This window comes from Diabrotica undecimpunctata, chromosome 2 (assembly GCF_040954645.1).
Source record: "Diabrotica undecimpunctata isolate CICGRU chromosome 2, icDiaUnde3, whole genome shotgun sequence".
Lineage (NCBI taxonomy): Eukaryota > Metazoa > Arthropoda > Insecta > Coleoptera > Chrysomelidae > Diabrotica > Diabrotica undecimpunctata.
In genome coordinates, this window is record NC_092804.1 from 146,243,322 (window position 1) to 146,268,680 (window position 25,359).

Here is a 25,359-nt window from a genome sequence, read left to right on the forward strand (position 1 = left end):
TCGGCTATTCTATGGTCAAACTGTCATGTCAAATGGAGAGAATAAAATATAACCTTAATTAAAAATATAATGGATATTGTGTTCTGTTTATTTATAGACAAAATCTAGGAATTATTTCCATTCAAAATAACTTTCATCAATATAAATTGGTAAGTTTTTCCACTTTATTATATTAGAAAGACATTTTTATAGCAATTCTAGTATCGAACCCCAAATTATGATTTTTAGGGTATCAAACAATTTCCATATGTACAAAATTCAACAAGTATGATGTCAAATTTATTCAAAATAATGAAATCTACCATCTACCATTTAACAAATCAAGTCTATTGAATAAAATGGATATATCAGTAAGTTATTAGTGTTATTATATTTGTGTTAAAGGTATAGAAATCATTATTCAATCTCTTCATGATATTGAAAAATGTCGTTGATATGAAATATGCCTCTTAGTCTGTTCTCTGCATCTATTAACACATAACTATTTAGTCCATTCTGATTTTCAATTGTATATGGACCTTCAAACATTGGTTGTAATTTCTTACAACGGTTTTCTTTAACATTACTTTTTCTAAGTGAACGAATTAACACTAGGTCTCCTTTTTGAAATGTGATTGGTTTTTTTATATTTCGATTTTGTCTTCTGATATATTTTTCAGCTTTCCTCCTAATTCGGTTATTCACTTTCTGCATTACTTGTTCTAACATATCCTGATTATATTCACTAATCCACTTTCTGTTTCCTATATGGCCAAACATTAAATATTCTGGTACTTCTTCTGTATTCAAATTATGTGTATTATTTAAAAAATACTCTACTTGTGGTATATGTTGCTGCCAAGTTTCGTGTTGATTTTGACACAGTATCCTTAAATATTTTATAACTTCTTTAATATATCTTTCTGCAGGATTTGCCTGAGGATGTCTGATACTTGTAAAATGAATGTTGATTCCCTTTTTCTCACAAAATGTCTGAAATTTTTGGTTGTTAAAATATGTAGCATTATCTATTATGCAATTTCTAAATGGTCCTATTTCTTCGAAAAATTGATTAATATATAATTTTAATGTTTTAACATTTGTTCTAGAGCAGGGATATAGTTTAATAAATTTTGTATATAAATCAACTATCACTAGTATATGCTTTTTTCCTGTTGGACTGAGAACTAAATTTGAAATAAAATCCATGGAAACTGTATTTAGTTTTTCATATACAACATTAGATTTATATGTGTTCTGGTTTTTGAAATTCTTTTCTTTGTTTAGTTGACATATTGGGCATTGGGTAGTAATTTCTTTTGCTATACTTATGTCATTCTTTGCAAAATAATTGTCCCTAAATAGCATCCATAGCTTTCTTGAACCAATATGCATATAACTGTTATGTAAATTTTTCAATATTTTCTTTGCTAAAGTTCTAGTTATTACATATACTTCTATGCCATTTATTATTTTATAATATACCCCATCTTTCCTAAGGACTTTTTGTTTTTCACTCAAATTGATCTGATCTCTTATAATTTCTTCTTTAGAATATAATCCAGTACTTTCTACTAATTGATTTAATCCAATTTTTATTGTGCGCTGCCCTTTTTGTGGTGTATTTTCTAACCTTGATAAAGCATCTGCCACTATATTGGATTTTCCAGAAATGTATTTGATTTCAAAGCAGTATTCACTAAGTATTAGACTCCACCGATGTATTCTACTGTTTCCATATTTGTTATTTAATATAGACGTTAAAGCTTGGTGATCTGTTTCTATTGTAAATTCATTACCCAACAAATAAAATCTTAATTTTGTGACACAGTGTATTATACTTGCTAGTTCTAATTCTGAAACTGAGTAACCCTTTTCATGTGGCTTTGTGATTCTTGAAATGAATTGTATTGGGTATTCGACCCCATCATGTATTTGTAATAATACCCCTGATAATCTCTCTATTGATGCATCTGTTCTTAGTATGAATGGCTGTGTATAGTCAGGATAGTATATTTTCAACTTTGACAGAAAAATGTTTTTAATTTCTTGGAATGCTAGTTCTCTTCTCTGATCCCATCTCCATTTTACACCTTTTCTCAGTAGTTCAAGTAATGGAATTTCTTTTATACTTAGATCTGGTATCATCCTTTTATAATAATTAATTATTCCAATAAATCCTCTTAAAGTTCTTAAATTGTGTGGTGTTTTATATTCCTGAATGACTTGTGTCCGTTCTGGATCCATTTCGATTCCCTTAGTGTTAAGTTTATAACCTAGATATATGACTTCTTTTTGAAAAAATGTACATTTTTCTTGATTTATTTTTAGTCCAACTTTGTCTAATCTATTTATTATAATTTTTAGGTGTTTCTCATGATCTTCAGCCGTTTTAGAAAAAATTAATATATCATCAATGTAGTGAATTACAAAATGTTCATATTGATCCAAAATATCATGAAGACATCTACATAGAGCACTGCAAGATGATTGAAGTCCAAATGGTACTACTTTGAATTGATATACTACTCCATCTATCTGAAATCCTGTATACTGTCTACTTTTTCTTTCTAGAGGTATTAACCAGAAACTATGCTGTAAATCGATTTTAGTGAAAAATGACATTCCTGTAATTCTTCCTAATATTCCATCTATACTCATTGGTGCTTCAAATTGCTTTTCAGTAATCTTGTTAATATTCCTTGCATCCAAACATAACCTGATTTCACCTGATCTTTTTCGTACTACTACTATGGGGTTAATAAAATGTGTGTCTGCCTTCTCAATGATTCCATCTTCTAACATATTATTAATTGTTTTGTTTACTTCTTCTCTGTATTTATATGGTATTGGGTATGATTTTGTTTTAAAATCTTTTTCTTCTTTAACTTTTATACTATGGATATAATTTTGTGCAATTCTATTTTCTTTATTGACAAGTCCCTTGTGTTGCTGCAATATGGAAATGACTATTGATTTATATTCTTCAGGGCAATTTAAAACTTTCATCATATCTTCTTCTTTACAAATAACATTATTCTTCATTATGTACTCATTATTCCTTGCTTCCAATTTTACGCACTCCGCCTCGTAGGCATCCATCTGCTTAAAATTTCCATTCCTTAAATATTCACTACAATAATTATTCTTTACATTCTTTTGGGACATATCCCTCTCATCAAAATACATTTCTTCTTCATAAACATCATTATTTTCTTTTAATAATATCCTATCAACTCTTATTCCTTCTTCCACCTCATCTTTCTGCATAAATTTAATTATTTGCCCTTCCAAAGTTACCATTTTTTCTTCAAAATCTATCTTTACTTTCTTCTTTTCCAATTCATCATTTCCCATTAATATATCAACACATAAATCCTTGACAATAAATCCTTGCATATTAATTTCTTTATTAAGAATATTAATTTTAAAATTGGCTAGTTTATCAATTTCACCCAACTTCTTATTATTTGCACCAATAATTTTAATTTTTGGAATCTTTATTATATCTGATAGTTTTAATGTATTAAAAATAAAATTCTCCGAGACTAAAGTACTTTCTGAACCAGTATCTATCATAATCTTAATCATTTTATTTTTGGCCAAAGCATTTATATAAATTAAATTAATAGATTCAATAATTTTCTCTTCATCTAAAGAAATAAATTCAGAAGGTTTTTCATAATAGCAATGGCCTAACTTGTAATTCAGAAAGTTTACTGCACAAAATTTTGATTATTAGAATTGTCAGATTGTATCTGACCACTTGGATCTGATGTCCTATGTCTTTCCCTACTATGACTTCTACTCACATTTTCCTGCCTTGTACTATTTTGTTCCCTGTCTTCACAGCTTCTATTCCTTCGAACACAATTTACCTGTCTGTTATAGTTAGGTCGCTCTGTATTTCTTCTAGTATTAAAATCTTGTCTATTATTATTAGTACTGTCATTAAAATGTTGTCTATTATAATTAGTATTATTATTAAAATTTTGTCTATTATAACTAGTATTATTATTAAAGTTCTGTCTATTTGGATTACTGTTATTATTATTAAAATTTTGTAAATTATTACCATACCTAGTATTAATGTTATATGATTGTCTATATTGTTGAATATCATTTTTATTATATTGAAAGTTATTATTGTTTTTTCTGTTGTTATTATTACTTGTCATATTGCCTCTTTGTATTCTTTGAATAAAATTAATAAAACTATCTATTGTTTGAATATTTTGTACAGTTACGGTTTGCACAACATCAGCATCAAAATGTCTAGATACATTTAAGACTGTTTCATCCTCTCTAAGTGGTGGTTCTAAACATTTTGCAACTGTTATCAATTTCAATGCATAATCTACCATATTTGATTTTAAATTTTGATTATACTTTCCAAAATATAGAATTTCTCTAAACTTTGCTTGCTCTAATTCACCCCAATAATAATTTAAAAATTTATTTTCAAATGTTTGAAAGTTATCTAAATCATTTTCAATACTAGCAAACCAAGTTGCTGCATTGTCATTTAATGTCATTCTAATATAATCTTTAATATCATTAATATTATTCACAAATCTTAATTTATGTTTTAAACTATTTATGTATACTCTAGGATGCAAATTTTTTATATTACCAGAGAATTTAATCCCAGTCTCATTTGTTAAATTTAAGTAAGGTCTCCCTATGTCTCTCATTTGTGAAATATCATCTATTCTCTGTTCCACATTTCTTATTTGATTATTATTTATTTGGATATTTTGTTGTATATCATCTAATTTTTCTTCTGTGTTTCTCCTGTCTTCGTTAATTTTTACTTCTAAGTTACATTTCTGTAACTCTATTTTCTGTTCTATATCTATCTTATTATCTTGAATAATCCTCTTTACTTCTGTCCTCTCATTTTCTATCCTTTTCTTGTAGTCCTTCCGTATAATTTTTATTTCATTTGCTACTTTTTTCTCTGCAGCTTCAAGTTTTTTATCCATTTGTTTTACAATTTTATTATTATTATCTTCTATTTTCTTTTCTAATTTTCTATAATTCTCTTCCAATTTCTGTTCTATTTTTTTCATGTCTTCTTTGACTTCTTTTGAATTCTCTTCCAATTTTTTTATGTCTTCTTTGATTTCTTTTGAATTCTCTTCCATTTTCTGTTCCATTTTTTTCATGTCTTCTTTGATTTCTTTTGAATTCTCTTCCATTGTCTTGTTCATCTGCATCATTAATGACATCAAAGCTGCCATATTGACATTTTCCTCTCTTTCTGAATTCATTTTGAGACTTTACTTGTTCAAATATAATTAAAAATAAAATCTATAATTTTTTCTTTCTACTGATAATTATTTTAATTATATGAGAGCACTTATCTTCCCAAACTAATTCTTTTAAATAGAGAGCCCCACGTTGGGCGCCAAATTGTTATGATGTGTTTTTTGTTTGAATGATGAGCAATGAGTATTTTTAATAATATAATATATAGGGTTTTTATCGCGGTTCTCAAAGAATTAGCTTGTAAGTACTTTTTTAAATTATCTTTATTATAACTATTATGAAACACACATATATATCTAACCTAGTCAATGTAAATTTAAAATAAACTATCTTTAAACTGATATTCTTATAAAACTAATTAAATTCTATAGACAATCTAAAATTTAAACAAACTATCTTCAAAATTGAAATTGTTATGACACTAACTAAATTATATTAACAAAATTTTGTACCTTTCTTTCACTGAATGCCTAAATGAACTATTTTCCACTAAGTATATAGATTCTAATCACCACTGAGAGTCTTCGTACTTCGGTTATCCTTGTTTTTGTGAAATTTCTTTTTCCAATTATCAGCTTCTACCAATTTAAGATATAGTTTTCTTCACCAGCATGTATACACCACCAACCAAACCAGCAAACAGCATTTATATTTATTCTTCTTTTCAATATACCAATATCCAATTATTATAAGTTGATTTATACTAATCTCCAACCATAATATAATTTAATTTCTTCCAATATACCTTTTTTATCTTCAATAATTATTTGTGTATAATTATAAATGTGCATTAAATTATATGCATAATTTTTAATCTTCATTCAACTCACTATATTAAACATTTTGACTATTTGTACTTGATTCACTGACTCCAACTAACTTTCATAATAAACTGCTTGACTTCTGACTAAAAACTTCCAAAACTGCCTAAAAACTCTTCTGACTGCACTATCTAAAACTTTTCTGACTAAAAACTTTCAAAAACTCCCTTCTGACTAAAAAACTTAAAAACTGCTTGACTTCAGACTAAAAACTGCTAAAAACTTCCCAAAACTGCCATCTTGACTCCAAATCACGGGTATTTATATCTTTTGGACATTCTAGAACCATCTCGTAAGATATCATGTTCTATTCAGTTCTATTTAATACATGTCTGAATTTTCTGGAACAAACCATTTCGCAAACATGGCCATCTCCGGAGATCCAGAGAATTCCATTCTTTTCTATTAATAATTTTGTTTACATTTAGGCTTTTCAGATCAGAATATATAATTAAATTAGTAACTAACACTCTAATTTAATAAAATACACATTTCAAACAATATATTATTATAATAACCCCACTTATATTCGTATTATGATTCTTAATTTGACACTTGGAGTATGTATAGTTGGTTGCCTAGGCACATGGCTCACTTAAATCTATTATTTTACAATTTATTATATTTTTCTATTATATTTTTACAATTATTATATGCTAATTTCTTAAAAATGCCCTCACATAAATATATTTTTATTAAATTCTCTAGTATATAACTTATTTAAAACAACCAAATATCTAATATTATGTAGTATATAACTTATAAATTATTTTCTATAAACCCTAATCGTCACACAACTCAGAGCTGCAGCCAGAAATAAGCAGATCAGAAATAAAGAAGGCATTGAAAGAAATGAAAAATAACAAATCGCCTGGAAAAGATGGAATAACTGCAGAGATGCTGAAATATGGTGGAAAAGTGGTAATTAATACTCTACATTCCCTTTTTAACAAAATATTAAAAGAAAAAAGAATCCCAAACAACTGGAAGGAATCCGTAACCATTATCCTACACAAGAAAGGGGATAAAGCAGATATAAAAAAACTACCGTCCTATAACACTCCTCAATGTAATGTATAAACTCCTAACAAAAATTTTAACCAATAGATTGACAACAAAATTCGACGGATACCAGTCGAAAGAACAAGCTGGTTTTATAAAGGGATTCAGTACAAGTGACCATTTACTAAGTATGAAAATACTTATAGAACGAGCAAATGAATACCACATTCCTCTATATATAGCGTTCATAGATTTCAAAAATGCTTTGCACAGTGTCGAACATTGGGCAGTGAAAAGTTCTTTGATTAACAGCAGAATTAACCACAGATATACGGAACTAATAGCCAATATATATAAGGAAGCCAAAACAACAATTAAAGTATATGAAGGAACAAAATCTATACAAATAAATAGAGGCGTGAGACAGGGTGACACAATATCATCGAAACTTTTCAATCAGGCTCTGGAAGATATTTTTAAAAGATTAGAATGGGAAGAAAAAGGTATAAAAATTTGTGGATAACGCTTGAACCATCTAAGGTACGCTGATGACAGCACATTGATAACCGATAAAAAAGAAGAATTATCTGAAATGATGAAAGAACTGGACGTAGAAGCTGGAAAGATAGGCCTTAATATGAATTAAAGCAAGACCAAAATCATAACAAATACAGATGAAGACATCACAATGAGGATCGGACAAGATGAAATAGAACAAGTTCAGGATTATATATATATATATATATATATATATATATATATATATATATATATATATATATATATATATATATATATATATATATATATATATATCTGGGTCAAAGTATAAAACTTAACAAAGAAAACCAAACAGCAGAGATAAAAAGACGAGTTAGACTGGCATGGGCGGCATTTGGCAAACTAAGCTACATTCTTAAAAACAAAAAATATCCACAGCATCTTAAAACCAAAGTATACAATCAACGCGTACTTCCTGTTCTCGTTTATGGTTCCCAAACGTTGACATTTACAAAAGCAAACATGGACAAAATCATAAAAACCCAAAGAGCAATGGAAAGACAAATCTTGCACATAAGACTAATGGATAAAAAGAGAAACGAGTGGATAAGAGAGAAAACAAAAGTGAGGATCTTAGACAAGAAGTTGCAAAATTGAAATGGAGATTTGCCGGACACAATATAAGACAAAAAGAAGACCGATGGAACAAAATTCTTATAAGTTGGAGACCGTGGGAATATAAACGAAGCAGATGAAGGCCCCAAATGAGATGGGCAGATGATATCAAGAAGCACGTGGGCTCTAGGTGGATGACTATAGCAATAGACAGAGAAGAATGGAAAAGGATTTGGGAGGCCTATGTCCAAAGATGGGCCGAAGAAGGCTAATTAGATAGAAGGTTCCACAGCCCCGAGAGGGATTTTTTTATATAGACTGATTCTTCTAGTCTTTTTGACAACAAACATTTGTATTTTATTGAAAAAGAGAGCAAATACAAAATAAGTGATTGATATGATGCTTTATGGGTAAACTTTTATTTTTCCGGCTGTAAACAAAATTTTTGACCAGTCTAATCTGTAATTTTATACAATTGTATCGCCCGGCAAAGCGATAAAAGGCGGCTGCACAATTGACCAGAAACGGGAACGAGAACGGAAAATGAAAGCATTAGTAGATTCACAATTAAGGGTAAACAAGGTGTTTTGTGCTACGAATATTTAAATTTTTGTGTCACTGTCACCTGTGCTGTAAATTATTTTTTTTTTCTCAAAATAAATTTTGTGGAACAATCTTTTTCTAATTTTATTAAAAGAGGATATCTCGTAACTGAAAATATGGATTTATTTAATGAGGACGAGATTTTAATATTTTCGTTTTTGATAAAGCATAAAGATAAAAAGCATACCATTCAAATATTTATAAACAAGAGGGTTAGGTTATAAAATGGTCACTCACAATGTAAACAAATTTTTATTTGGCATTTGACAGTATTTTAAATACTGCTTTCTGATTGGTTCCGGGAATACAACGGGAACGAGAAAGTTGAAACATGGGCAACTTTCCCGTTTACGTTACCGGACAGCTTCTCGTTCTCGGTTATTGTGCATCTAAACATTCATTTACGTAGGGGTTAACTTTTTTCCGTTTCCGTTTCCGTTCTCGTAGCCGTTCCCGGGCAATTGTGCAGTCGCCTAAAGACTGGCTTGCTGCGACAGATCGCTCTTTATGTGACTGGGATGATGCTATATTGTGTAATACAAGTAGATCGCCCGTCGGCCTCGGTCATATATTGCTGACAGCCGCAGCAACAGATCGCGTTCTGTGTGCCCGAGCCTTTAACTTTCGTATAATTTTACTAATCTTAATAATATTTATATCCTAAAATGTTTCCCAAATGTTCGGGTTATAACATTCTTCTTCTTCTTGATGTGCCTATCAGTTACGAATGTTGGCGATCATCATGGCAATCTTTATCTTATCTGCAGCAGCGCGGAAAAGCTGCACAGATGTTGTATTGAACCAGATTCTGAGTTTTTTTAAAGAAGATATTCTTCTTCTTCCTGGACCTCGTTTTCCAAATATTTTTCCTTGCAGGATGGTTACAACATACTACAACAAATTGCAGCGCAACTATGACTACGGGAGGAGGCTCGAATGAAAACGGTTTTAGACTAATTGGAAACTAGTTTAAGCCGGATTTCCTCGTGAGTGAATGTCCTAGCTTTAACGCTGCCGAGACCACAAAAAATTGCTAGGGCAATCGGTTTCTGATCGTCGTTTTAAAACAGTTGCGCCGTGGGCGCTGGCCCTTAGTCAACTATGTTACAACCAAAACAAATCAAAATTTCTAAAATACCTTAAAATTACGGGGTAATCCTAATTTTATGTTCGGCACTGTGAATTTAAATTTAAATAGTTTATGTTAAATCTCAGTTAAAATGTTAAATACTTTTCGATGTGTCTTAACCAAAATATGTAATTAGAAAATGGCACTTCAAAATCAAATACTAAATAGTATCAAATAAAAAGAATTACAAGCGGAAAATACACTTAGATTGATAAAATGAAGGACGGCAATGGAGGGACACTGTGAACAAGTTTGAAAAAAAAATAAGACATGACTTGATACTTACTATTTCCATAAGCATAAACTGCCAGCCCCACCTGTCGTCATAAATATATCTCTATTTTGAGGCAAATGCTTAACGGTCCACACTGTGGAAGAGTGAGCTTTCTCTGTCACGCAAGCAAATCCTTTCTTATGGTGTTTAGTCTTAACATCATAACAGAATATCTTAGATTCCAATGTTGTTGCGACCAGTTTATTCATGGCAATATTTTTTCGATCAAATTGAATTCCAACCACCTGTAAAGAAATAAAAAGGAATATTATTATCTAAAGCAAAACTACAAGAAATTTGTTACTCTACCGAAGAAACCTAAAGCAAAAAAGTGTAAGGAATATAAAAGCATTAGCTTTTAGCTACTACTTTATTTACTCAAAAATTTTTCAAAAGTAATTTATAACAGAATCTATAGAAAATGCGAAGAGCAACTAATACACGCACGGTTTGGTTTTAGGGATGTTTTAGGTAAAAAGGAAACACTTTTTAGTACACAAGTTCTGTTAAAACGCTGCAGAACTATGACATATTTCATCAACTACCAGGAAGCATATAATAGAATACGATAAAATAATATCTATATAAAGAAGCACTGACCACTCACATCGATTGCAAAGATTTTAGGATAATTACCTTATAATTATCAACTGTAAAAAGTTATTTAAAGCAGCCCAGGAAGACATCGATGAAAGCGTTTTGATAAACACACACACACACACATGAGTTCATCCCAACCCCTATGGAACATGAGTGTACCACTGCTGGACAGTGGGACCCCCATGTCCGAAGATCAGACCGGTCTCGTTCCAAAAGAGCAAGTCATTTTGGCTCGGTACCTATCTGACCCCCAGGTTTTTCCACCACCCCTCCTCTACGTCTGACATACGCAGAGGAGGCTTGAACTGTTACGTCGGGCGATTTGGGAAAAGAAACACCCTCCGTTTTCCATGACTTGTGGTTAGGCCACCTATCTGTAGGGGTAGCTTAGTGTAGCTTTTCTCCCTATTTACTTTACTGAGTTTATTATGGCTTTACTTTGGGCTCTGTGACCCTAGAAAAATGTGTGTCCGATCAGGGGGTCGACAGCAAACTGTCGGCCCCCTGTTCGGCTGTTGTGTGCTCGGTCACACAGTCGTCAATTTGGCAAAACAAGTTTTGGTCTCCTTGCCGACTGGGCGATCGATAGGCCTAGCCATCAAGCCCGTGCTTGTCGTACACGACCTCGATGCTCAGTTTTCGCGAGTTCGTTTTGATAAACGAAGAACGTTTGAATGATTTTAGATATGCAGACAATACAATAATCTTTACAGATGTTTTTTTTTGTACAACCTAAAAGTTTGTATAATATAGCAGCTTAAATACTTTTGCTTTTGTATTGAATATACGAACTAGCCATTGTAGAGTGCCTTCACCTTGGGTTATCAATATTGTGTTGTCTACATAATAGAGTATTCTGATTTATTTATTGTCCATTCTGTATCCTCTACCTTTGTTGTCACTTTTGATGACTTCATCGACGATTACATTAGAGAGCATAGAGCTTAATGAGTTCTTTTGTCGTATTCCATTGCCTATGTAGGTATTTATGTAGTTTTCGTACATGTCTTCAATAGTTTGTATTATATCCAAGGGAACTTCTCTATCAAACAAAAGAAATCTTTGAGTCTGACTCTGTCGAATAGTTGTTTGAGTCGATGAGACATAGAAACACTGGTCTATTATGCTCTAATGATTTCTCGCTAATTTGGTTTATAACGAATACTGTATCTTTACACGATTATTCAGTAAAAAACTTGTTGTACTAAGCTTATCCTCTAATTTATCCGTTCTTGCCGAATTTTAGTTCGGCAACTAAAATCTTTGACCAGTGTGCGTTACCTATGCTCACTATGGAGCGAAAACATTAACACTTACAAAAAAGATAAAAAAGATTACGAGAAAAGATAGTAAACAATATTCGTTTGACTCAGAGGACTATGGAGTACCAGATGTTAGGTGTTTATTTGAGAGACCGAATCCAAAACGAAGAAATACGTCATAGAACAAAAACAGCAGAAGCTATCGAAAACATCACATCGCTAAAACGGAATTTAATAGAACACGTTACTAGATTATCTGAGCGCCGATAGACAAAACGTATTGTCTAGTGGAGGCTAAGACAAGAAGCACTAACGAACAGAAGCCGCCCACCAACCAGGCGGACTGATGATCTGAAGAGTGTTAGCAGTAACTGGATTTAGATGGATGGAGAGAGACAGATGAAAATATCTGAGGGAGACCTATGTCTAGCAGTGAACGCGCACATGTTGATGATGATAATAAAGATTTAACAAGTTTATACTTCTGCAGTTTTCTGGCTATTTTTTGTCGCGTTTTTAAAGCGAAGCTTATATACTGACGTTGTATTACTTTTTCTCTACAGTAAAATGTGGAGGCGAGCGCCACGACACGGCGTCACGAAAGTAGCATTACGAAATAGCCTATTTAGAAGCATTTTGGTAAGGTTGGTAACAGTTATAACGGTTGGAAGAGTCCATTTACACGACGGGCGAGGTCCGTTATACAACCTTTTGTATAACGTTTGTAGGTAAACTTTTTTAATTTTTTAAAATATATACTTAGGATATTAACTAACAACGGTTTTATGTAATTCCTAAAATTTTTTTTGTGTTAATTTAAATTAGCTGTTTATTTGAATAATCAAAAGATTCACCACGTATTTATTAAAATTACTCGTGTAATTAAAATAATTTATAAATAATAAAATTACTGTATAGTCTGCAGAACCGCCTACTGTACAACTTTATTTTATAGTGTATGTTATTTTCTGGGGGCAAGAATTACAGGAAGAGGAGGGGAAGAAGAGAATATGGCTACTATGTACATTATACTTACACCATTTTTAAGACACTTAGACCAACGCAATGACATAGTTTTTAGATCGAACAGTTTAATATCTCCGTTATCGTATCCCGCAGCAACAACCCTTTCTTCATTATTGTATGAGTTGCCAAATGCTACTGACCAACAATCTCTTGCAGACGCTTCTGCTGATGGTACGAATTTAGCTACAGGGGTATCTTTTTGTCTTACATCCCACACCATAACGGTACCTGTAAACACAAATAAATTGATTTTAAATAAAAGAATATATTTTTGATCATTTAGTAGTTTTCGTATTACTCACGTACTCGATTATATGGAACTTAATGCTATTTTTGATTATTCGTTTTAGCATATTTTAGATCACTTTAGTATGGACAGTTGTAACGAAACTTGTCAGGATGGGAAGTGGGGGGATTAAAAAAGAGAAAAAAGAGTTCTAGGTACAAGTATGTTCACCTTGCAAGCCGGCGCTCAGGTGTTTTGAAAGACACAACGGTGAGCTTTGGGACGTACTCACGTCCTATAGATCTAGGATGGAAAACTGCTAAAACTGCACGTGCTAAAAGAAAGGAAAACAAAATTAAGGGCATAACCTAGTCCTTTTTGGGGAAATAGGAAAACTCGACACTCGACCTATGAGAAGATTGGTTTAAGAAAGCTTCCAAACAAAATAACAAATATGCTAAACCTCTCTAAAAAACCAAAATGGTTCAAACCATAGTCAAGAAGGAAGATAAACAAACACACTTAGCTTATACTGTCGTTTTAACAAAAGCTTTAAAACTGGTAAATTACACAATGCTCGTTAAATTCGATCTTCCTAACTATATAAAAAAAAACATGCGAAGACTACAGAATAATTAACCTGATGAGTCATTTAATTAAGATGGTTTTAAAAGTGATACACAGCAGGATATACAAAAATTACATGTCTAATGGAGGCCATACACGTTAGGGTTTGCATGATAGTTTTAACCTTGCATGCATAACCGACAGGCAAGCTCTAGCGTGTATGTGATAAAACTGTACAGTTATCAGTGTATAATACATGCAACCGAGCAAATATGAAAATTCATATTTTATGCCGCTCGGTTTTGCTTGCCTGCGAGCATATCCTAGCGTGTGTGGCGTCCAGCGAGCTTGCCTGCCATAGTTCTCATAGCATCACATGTTTCAGGTATTATTCGGCCCAAAGACTGAGGTGATATAATAGCAGAATATTTGAGACACTCGTATATTCTTCCTTTTGCAAGAAATCTTAATGTTACTGCTAGTCTCTCATGTGCTGATATTGCTTTCCTCATAACAGTATCTTGTCTTTGTATTAACGGAGTAATCAAAGATAATAGACAATGATAATAGTTTTAAATAAAATTTTTCATCCATTCGTAAATAATTTTTGTAATCTGTTGGTTTAAATCTCAATTCATTTATTAAATTTACATGGGAGAAATGTTTTCTTTTTAATAACCAGCGTTTAGACAATTCAGTGCGGTCTCTATTTTTTTTCTTTTCTAAAGAATAAGTCTTAAGTCAAGTACAGCTATCACATCGTTGTCGTCCATTGTAGTTTGGTAGGTATATATCGCACAAAGTACCGTAGGCGTCCTGAACACACCGTCACGTAGCTTAACAGAAGAGTTAATGGCAAAACTGTGCATGCAAACCCTAACATGTATGTGTAATATGGAACTCGGTTATCATCATCCAGCCTCAAGAGTCGACTGCTGAACATAGGCCTCTTCCTCATGTTTCCAACCCCAGTTATCCAGTTTTTATTGAGTCTTCTTAAATCGTCAGTCCATCTTGTAGGTGGTCGACCGACGCTTCTCTTGTCTTCCCTTGGCCTCCATTCGAATAACCTCTTTGTCCATCGCCCATCTGTCATTCTGGCTATGTGCCCTGCCCATCTCCATTTTAGTCTGGCTATCTTCTCGATGATGTCAGTCACTCCGGTTCTTCTCCTGATGTCTTCGTTGGTTATTCTGTCTCGCAGACTTATTCCTAACATGGACCGCTCCATTCTTCTCTGCGTGACTCTCAGTTTGGTAGCTGCTGCTTTTGTTAAGGTAAGTGTTTCTGCTCCGTACGTCAAGACTGGGAGGACGCACTGATCAAATACCTTTCTCTTTAGGCATGTGGGCAGCTCACTTTTAAAAGTTTCTCTCAGTTTTCCAAATGCTGCCCACCCAAGGCCGATTCTTCTCTTCAGTTCATGAGTCTGGTTATCCCTGCCAATCATAATTTCGTGTCCCAGTTATTTATATCTATCTACGAGTTCTATTTCTTTCCCACCAATACTCATGTTCTGGTTGGGTACCAAATTGGTCATGATTTTTGTTTTCGAGATATTTATATTTAAACCTACATTTTCTGTAGCCACAACGAGTTCCTGTACGTATATCATCGGGTAAGTATATCATCGGCTAAACGTAAGTTGTTTAGATATTCTCCATCTATTTTTATTCCCTTTGTCATCCAATCCAAACTCTTAAAAGCATGTTATAGCACCGTATTAAAAAGTTTAGGTGACATTGGGTCTCCTTGTCTAACCCCCCGTTCTATTTTTATGCGATTACTGTTAGTATGTAATCTGACAGTGGTTGTTGCCTGCAGGTATATTTTGTATAATAATTTAGTATATCTATAATCTAGCCTGCATTCTTTAAGCGCCTGTGATATTTTGCTTAGCTCAACTGTGTCAAAGGCTTTGTGAAAATCGATAAATATTAGAACTAGAGGTTTATTCCACTAATTTCTCTATTTCTCTATTAGGGTTTTTATATTTTGTAGATGGTCATTTGTTCCGTAACTTTTTCGGAATCCTGCCTGTTCCCTTGGTTGATAAGTCTCTAATTTTCTTTCCATTCTCTTAACTAGTATTCGCGTAAACAACTTATATATATATATATATATATATATATATATATATATATATATATATATATATATATATATATATATATATATATATATATATGACTGAGGAGGCTAATCGGTCTGTAATTCTCTAAATTTGCTTTGTCTCCTGCTTTGTGTAATAGAATCATAGTAGCGTTATTCCAGTCTGTTGGAATATTGGCGCTGTGAAGGCAGATATTGAAAAGTTGTTTAATTTTTTCAAGTAATACATCCCCTCCAATTTTTAGTGCTTCTGATACTATTCCATTTTCACCCGGGGTTCGATTATTTTTCATTTTCTTCAAAGCTTCTTTGATTTCTGATTTTGTTATATCGGGCATTAAATCTGATCCTTGGTTTAATACCCCAGTTTTTAGTGTAATTGGAGGTTCCGTATTGTTATCTTTTTTTCTTGATCTATATAACTCTGTGTAGAACTCTTCGACTATTCTTAATATTTCATCTCTGTTCGTTGTTTCTTCTCCAGTTCTGTTTCTCAGTTTGTTAATTTCTATTTTCCCTTTTTGTACGCTCCTCTTCAAAACTATCATGTTCTTATTATTGCCTGTTTTGCCTCTATTGCCTGTTTTGTTTTTTCTCTTTTATACCTGTCGGTTATGCATGCAAGGTTAAAACCATCATGCAAACCCTAACGTGTATGGCTTCCATAACACGACTCTACACTCAACTTAAAAACTTCAAAAATGCCACTTATCGTCCTTGTCCTCTCGATGCCTCAATTGAAATATCTGCAGAAAGTGTTAAACTCATGGAGGTCAAAATAATCTGAAGACAAATATATGTGAGATATATATTTGAGAAAAATTCTTAGAGATTTTTATTTGTACCACCTAACAATATCTCTGGTATATTTTCACCTATATTGCAAAGCTTTTAAATTCATACCATCTCTAGAGCCCGTCACTATTTCTGGTGCACCACATCCAGAACTTGTTCCTGCCACACCGTCAATGGAATTTATGATAGCGGTATGAGCAGTGCTTTTATATACTGGCCAAATAGGATCCTCCAAATCCCTAAAACATTTTTCATAATTAATAATAAATTATAAAAACCGTCTTACATGTACATTTGGATACAAAAATAAATATAATCTCCCTCTGTTTTGAGGGATGATGAGCTCTACAGAGCTAATTAGAGAGTGGTGACTCGAAGCGTATAGTCCAGGAAACGAAGGTTTTTCCCTCACAATTTTTTAGGGGGAAAAGATCGATTTACTTGAAAATTTGAGAATATGGAGTGGATAGTCCAAGGATCAAAATCTATATGATGCCGAAAGGCAATTTTACCATGAGGGTATTTGCCACTCCATCTCGGGGGTGTAATTTTTTTTATTATATTTTGACCACAAAAATTGGTAGAAAAATTAATTCTAAGCAAAAAATTCTGTATCTATTGTTTTGATAAAATTACCAGTTTTCGATTTATTCGCTATCGAGGTTTTTAGTTTTATATGTCGAAAAAATCAATGTTTTCAATCAGTTTTCTGCTAATATCTCAAAAATTATTTGTTTTATCAAAAAAAACTGTAATCAACAAAAATGTACCTTTCAAAAAAATAAACACAATAGATTTATTTTAATTTTTTAAGACTTATAATAACCGAACGGATTCCCTCAGAAAACAACGACCTGTATGAAGATACACTAACCAGACATATACAAGACTTGCAAGATGAAATGGAAGATATCACAAAGGCTCTAAAAGAAACGGAAAGAGAGTGCTGCTCGACCGTTCTGACCCATAAAGAAAAACTAAACCAAAATACCAAAGAGCTAATAGGTATAAGAAGACAGCTGACGGAAAAATATGGCTCCAACTACACAAGAATGAAGAAATTAAATAACGATATCCACCGGTCAAACCAAAAAGACGTAAGAGAAAATAATACAAGAGATATTATTAAAATAATTCAAGAAAACAAAAGTTTGAAAGTTTTGAGGCGGAATACGAACAACACAGGCAACAAAATTATGTACAAAATAAAAAAGAGATGAAAACATTACTACTGATAGAACCAAAATCCTTGAGGTTATCGAATAATTTTAACGCGAAGTATATGAAAGCACCGACGAAAGGCAAGATCAGCCCCTGCCCAAAATCACAAACCAGGGATCAGAATTAATGCCAGAAATAACTCCATACGAAATTAAAACATCACTTTTAGAAATGAAAAATAACAAATCCCCTGGCGATGACGGAGTAGTGATCGAAGTCAAACTAGGTGGAAATAAAATTATCCAGGCTTTGGCCAAGCTTTTCACCGAATGCATCTACAAAGGAAAAACTCCTTCTCAATGGAACAATGCAGTCATTAGTTTATTACACAAGCAAGGAGACACAACAGATTTAAAAAACTACCGTCCTATCAGTTTGCTTTTACACATTTATAAACTTTTCACAAGAATTATCAAAAAAAGACTGGACACCAAATTAGACTTCTATCACCCTAGAGAACAAGCTGGATTTAGATAGGGATACATCACTAACGACCACTTACTAGTGATAAAGAACCTGATAGAGAAGTCTGCATGATACAACAAATCATTGGCACTAATATTTGTCGACTACGAGAAAGTATTCGATACCATAAGCCATCAGAAAATGTTAAAAGCATTGACAGAATGCTGAATAAATAGACTATTGCTACACTAACAATCAAATATATTTAGCAAAATGCCACAGCTAGCGTAAGACTATCTGAACAAGAAACAAATAAATTCTGTATACAGCGAGGAGTACGGCAAGGAGACACAGTCTCTCCCAAGCTATTCTTCTATCCAACATACTTGTAAGAAGGCACATCTGAACAAGAATGGTATCAACATAAGCGGAGAGAAGCTCAGTCATTTGACATTTGCAGATAACATCATCCTTATAGCCGATCATATGGATGATGCAATAATAGTGTTAGGGTATATTGTGCAGACTACATCGTATAAGTACTTAAGACATGAAATTCGGTTGGGCAGAGATAACCAGACATGTGAGCTCCCACGTGATATAGGATTAGCCTGAACAGCGTTTGGTAGATTAAACTATGTATTTAAATCGGAAATCGGAAAAACAAAAGGAAAATCTTTGACCCATGTGTGTTACCTGTACTCACTTATGGAGTTACATTAACACTCACAAAAAAGGCAGTGAATAAGATTCGCGTGACTCAGACGGTTATGGAGCGCCAGATGTTGGGTGTCTCTCTGAGAGACCGAATCCCAAACGAAGAAATACGTCGTAGAACAAAAACAACAGACATCATCGAAAAAATCGCGTCGCTAAAATAGAATTGGGCAGGACACGTCACAAGATTATCAGACAACCGATGAACAAAACGTATTTTCGGGTGGAGACCAAGATAAGAAGCAATACGAAGCAGACCCCGCCCTCCAACTAGATGGACTGAAAACCAGAAGCGTGTCAGCAATAACTGGATGAAAGCCGCACAAGACAGAGACAGATAGAAAGAGCTGAGGGAGACCTATGTCCAGCAGTGGACGCATATGATGATGATGATGAATAATAACCGAGCTATACTTTATTATAGGTTAGCTCTTCTTCGTCGAATGCTAAACTTTGGTGTTTCGAAAAAAAGTTTCTAGCACAAAAATTTAGTGACATGATGAAAACAAAATCATTCCCTATTTTTTACAGCGAGAAAGTGAGCAGAAACAGCCCCCCATCATTATCCAAATTAGCCGTTGGCCTTGTTCAATCTTCTTTACTTATGTTTTGAAGTTTGACTGACTTCTGAATAATAAGTTTTAAAAAAACTGAAATTAAAAGTGAATAACTAATTTTTGTAGTTTGGTAAAAATGCCCTTTTCTTCAAAATAGAAAGATTAGCAATAGAGATACAAAAAAAGTTTATAAATAAAATAAATAAAGTAGTTTCTTAATTTCGAAGAATTTGATTTGCGAAAATTTTTTGTACGGCAAAAATTGAGTGAAATATTAAGAATTAAATCTTGTACTACTATGCAAAAACTACCTTTACCGACCCTTTTAAGGTCACTCCTTTTTGAAACTTGAGGTTTTGAAAGGATTAAATATAAATAGCCTTTTCGCTCTTGTAAAAACCTACAAAATGCATTTTTGCAAAACTTTTTAAAAAATTTATTAAAATCCTTTATAAAAGGTATATAATTAAAAAACCCAATCAGGCTATATCAAAACAACAAAAAGTTTTCGGAATCCATATTCCATCATCAGTGTCTAGGTGTTCATGTATTGGGCCACTAAATCTGGGTAAAAACCCGTTAAAAGTTATTGGTTTAAATTTATTTTACATTATGAGATCTTATATGTTAAGATGTTAGAGTTACCACTAGTAACTATACACATTTAGTGGCTCAATACATGTACACCTAGACACTGATGATGGAATATGGATTCCGAAAAGTTTTGTTGTTTTGATATAGCCCAATTGGGTTTTTTAATTATATACCTTTTATAAAGGATTTTAATAAATTTTTTGTGATACATTTTATACAGCCAGCTACAGGAACTTAGTTTTCTTGTGGATATTAAAACTTTTTAAGTTAAAAAATAAAAAAGTTATGGTTAAAAAAAATAAATTTTTTTGGAAAAAACAGAAATCCAATTGAAAGCATAATAATATAAGTTATCGAGGTTATTGGATTCTGTACATTAGAAACTTATATACATACATTTATTCATACTCGACCCATGGAACCATAGAACACATACGAATACCTATATATACATGTTTGTGAATAATGACGAAGAATATCCTGGCTTAAGAACTTAAGGGAACTTAAGGGAATGGTTTGAATGCAGTAGTACAGAACTTTTTAGAGCGGCAGTCAACAGAGTCAGCATAGCCATGATGATTTCCAACCTTTGATAGAAGATGGAACTTAAATAAGAAGAATATGTTTGTGTATGCGTGTATCCGTAAATTTTAGGCCCGACCAAGCTACGACTGCAGCACCAGGTGAAAGTTGAGACACATCTGCTGATGTGTTTACTGGTGTAAGTAAATTTTCAACCCTAAAAAAGGGTTGACATTTTAAAAATTATACTTGGAGTACCAAAAAATTATAATATTCAATTCTTCTTGACCAAATTTCACTGTTATATACTTATATACCTACTTATAAACTTTTTTGAAGAGTTCGGAATAAAGGGTAGTTTTCATCCTTAAAAAATAAATTTTGAAGGGTTGAAATACTTAGAAATTATATTAAGAATATCAAACTATTATTACCTAAATCATTCGATTCAAATTTTAGCCTCCTTAACCTTTTTTTATGAGGGCAATCAAGGGTAATTTTCACCATTAAAAATAAATTTTGAAAGGGTTGAAATAATCAACAATTATAGTTAGAGTATCAAACAATCATTATTTAATTCATCTAAACCAAATTTCACACTTTTTAAACTTTTTTATTTATTTTGGCAATGAGGGGTAGTTCAACCTTAAAAAATAAAAAGCGCCCATCCGCTTAATATAGATTTTAAAGTAAAGGGTAAGTTGAACTTATTCCCAAATTTTTATTCAAATCAGTCTTTTCCGAAAATTTTGAGAGGTTTTGTCCTATTTTAAGTTTCGTTTTCTTAACTATAAGTCGTATTGTCTACATATATTTCTCAGTGTTGACTGGATGCATAAACTGTATTAAGGACTCGACAGGTAGTTAAAGCGATTAGTTAGTTAGTTAAAGCAACGGCCGGAACGTAGACGTTCAGCAAAGGCTCTTTTAACATCAGGTCAGGTAAATCAGGTGTAGAGACCTAGAGAAAACAAACGTAGTGTAGGAAAATTACTAATTCAATAGATTGATGATCTTAAAATAATCCCAAAAGCAGGAATCATCGAATTATTTGTTTTTATTCATAGTTACAATTAAGAGAAGAAATTCAAGTTGACGTAACAAATTTCTGATAAATTCGTTTAATATACGATACAAACTATAGAAAAATATATAAGTACATTACCACACTTGTAATCTCCCAGAGAAATCACCTGTAGCTAAATGTCTATTTCTTAAACTCGATGCTTCAAACGTACCACACTTAAAATGTTCTTTTTTGCCAAACTCGTGTATTTTCTCAACATTCTCACTAGTTAACGAATATACTTCAATAATCCCAGATCCATTCGATTTTCCTCCAAGTGTCACGAACTTAGCGGAACAAGGTATCCATTTAACATCGTGAACTGAATAATCCACATTTTTTTGATTATGACAAATTATTTGAGGTCTTTGTAAAGCCTCCATTAAAAATATAGTTAATGCGTTATTATGACGGACGGAATATAGGTATCAGTCAACATATTGATATAATAAACTTGTTGTTATGGAGATTTTCGATCAAGCTTTCGCCAAATAATTTATTTGGTCTTTGGTATTTTCTTGTCGTGATTTTTCAGTACAAAATGTAAAACCCTGGATATAAGTATTTAGTACGAGGCATATTTTTTGCATCGTTATCGTTTTGAAGGCGGTGTCATCACTTGGATTGCATTTCCATTCCAAGAACAACTAAGACACTACGCGATCTTCCGGCCTAGGCGCAGACCTAGAAGCCTGGGAAACCCAAGCAAAGACAGATCTCATAGCCATCAAGGAATCCGTGTCAAAATGAATAAATTTTGACGAAGATTTCCCCGCGGGTTGTAAAGTCTGGAGATATCTGAATGTTGACAACCCAACAAGCACCGATTTTGGGTATAGCAGGGGATGAAGGATATAGCCAACGCCCAGAAGGAAGTCTATCCCATTCTGGTAGAACCAATGCCCTGTGAGTCCGTCTTCAGATGACGGTAGCTCGTTGTCAAAGCGTCGGGCTCCATCCTCTCCTCAATACCTCTGTTGCTACACGAAAACCTGCCCGTTATCTCTATGAGGGCAAACAAGTGAACGCGGGTGGGTATAACAGCCCACTTCACACATTTGATAAGTCACTGCCGAGAAGCCTGCTGCCCACCACTAGTCTCCAAAGTGAGGTACATCCTACTTGGGACTGGCCGTATTGAGTTTGCAATTCTCCCCACATAGGTTATGTGAAATGAAAGTAGAGTGGTCCCACGTGGGCTCGTTTCGGATAATAAGAACGCAGTCCGTTAACCAGTGCGTCTAATGGACTCACGGTTAAGGCCACGTTACTGTGCGTTACCTAAAAACGTCAGACAGGTCGCGCCCTGCATTCGTTGCTATTAATTCGACGTCTCAAACGACATCTTAACACCGCTCATTCCTTCTTATTAGACGACTCTTACGACAGGCAGGGACCAGCGCCAGCGCCCTAGCAGTATTCATTTTGTCCGTTCGCTCGTATGCAGCTATTATGACTCGGTCGCTGTTAGGCAGCTTGTAACAAAATGATATTTCTCCACTTTGGGCGCTACTGTAACAAATATAGTAGGCAGATCCCTTGGGACTATGTCCCTGATGTTATAAGATCTGTAGAGTAGTGTGAAGATAAGTTTGAAACTAAATTAAAATAAGAGTTGAAACTGAATGCAGTTAGGCTAGCTGGGTATGCTTGAGACTGGCCAGTTGATACTCAAGGTAGGGTTAGGCCTATTTGCATGCCCTGAGAAAACAGTAAAGAATAGAAAAGATGTATATTAACTAAGGAAATATAAGAATAACCAAAACGAACTAAGGGTAAGTACTGACAACAGGAATATATGAGAGAAGAATGATTTGGGCGCCAGGGAAGATGTTTACTGGACTCTTAGTCTAACAAACACTTCACCTAGTGACTTTATTGCTGCTGTTAACTATGTTTTCTGTAACTAGATATAACTTTATTAAAAAAAAAGGTTGTTTAATAAAACAGATTATTACTTATAACCCAATTTAATAATAATAAAATAGAAAAACCTGTCAACCGTAATATACAATTTAACTTAAATACCCTATCATACAAAAACCCTATTGATCCCTATTTACAATATATTTACACACTCTAATATGCTAGAAAAGTAGGAACTTTTATTATGAAGTTTTATTCATGAATTAAAACAAAATTTACTACAACCAACCTATTTATATATATTAAAACAATTATTACCCTTCCCTATATTTAACACAATGTATCAGTTCGACAATTTCTAAGTTGATTCCAATCAGATAACCTGTAAATATATTTCAATTGGTCTGTTCAGAAAGGAACAGATCCAAGATGAATCAGTGACGTTACCAGTAGGGCTGTAAAAATACAAAATGGACCTTTGTGCACAAATGACCTTACAAAGTGTATTAAAATCCACTCCTACCCTGTTATTACTAATACATATATATATTTAAAATATTTAATGACACAAAAAAAATAAGCAAATGATGTTAAGAAAAAAATTGAATGTAAGATATATAATGATACGCAAATATGATTTATGAAAAGTGACTAGGATTATTTTTAAGTTTTGGTTCGTTCACTCACTAAAGTTTAAGCAATATTTAAGTAACTTATTTTTACGATATTACCAAACAGTAAAAAAAAACCTGTCTACTCTCAAGCCGAGAAGGTTCTTCTTCCGGACGCCTTACGCCGCCGGGACTCGTTCGGGTGAAAGCTGTAAGCCCACTGTTCTAGCACCAAACTGAACCGCTATTCCAATATTCGGGAAAAACCAAAAAAAACTCCAAACTAAACTCAACTGAAAGTTATTACCCCAAATCCAAAATAATGTTTATTGGATTGACTTTATATTCTTTCTTCCTTCAACGACTAAAATAAAATCAAAGAAGCTCTCATTAGCTTTATTCAGAGTTGGTAAACAACAAGGCGGTTAGGACAAGAAAAACTAGTCAGAAGATGATAATTAGTGAAGGTTTCGTACACTTTTTGTGACCTTGGAAAATTAATCGAAAACTATGTATTTAAAAAAAATGTTGGGAATTTACTATGAATATTTCACTGAAGAACTAAAATTTAACTTATCACGAATATATTATAGGCAAATAGTAATGAAGGATCTCCTTACATTACCGAATTGCTTGGATATTGATGAGAACGTGTACTTAGGAGAATTTCTAACAGAAAGAATTCTGAACGTGATTTGACTAATATAATTAAGGTAAAATTATTGAATAAATGATTTTAATATGAAACTAATAATGGTTAAAAAAAAAATGATGTACTTTAATTAAAATGAAACTCACCCAACGCAACAATATTTCAACAATTGAACCAAAATCTTCTTTTTCCAAAACTTCTAATATAAAAAAAAAACGCCTTCTTTAACTTAATATCACCTCTGAATAACTTAAATTTCTTTTCTGATAACTTGAGCCACGTGCGTTGGTCGCTGGAGTATCAACCAATCGTTCTCTGCCTCGGTCAATGGTTCGATATCAAGTGAGTCTTACACTTTTAAAATC

The 25,359-nt window shown here is 32.9% G+C and overlaps 1 protein-coding gene across 2 annotated transcripts in view; it reads right to left on the reverse strand.

Moving 5' to 3' along the window:
- LOC140435024 (dynein axonemal assembly factor 10-like) overlaps positions 1 to 22,325 on the reverse strand; it is a 38,415-nt gene extending 16,090 nt beyond the window's left edge. Inside the window, exons 1-4 of one of the 2 annotated variants that reach the window (XM_072523688.1) lie at positions 21,965 to 22,322; positions 16,892 to 17,022; positions 13,094 to 13,311; positions 10,208 to 10,440 (exon numbers count right to left, since the gene is read on the reverse strand). In XM_072523688.1, coding sequence (XP_072379789.1) covers positions 10,208 to 10,440; positions 13,094 to 13,311; positions 16,892 to 17,022; positions 21,965 to 22,248 — 866 coding nt within the window. In that variant the 5' untranslated portion in view covers positions 22,249 to 22,322. Of the gene's footprint in view, positions 1 to 10,207; positions 10,441 to 13,093; positions 13,312 to 16,891; positions 17,023 to 21,964 lie in introns of both variants that reach the window. The other variant, XM_072523689.1, reaches the window with a different exon arrangement.
- Positions 22,326 to 25,359: the final 3,034 nt, after the last annotated feature.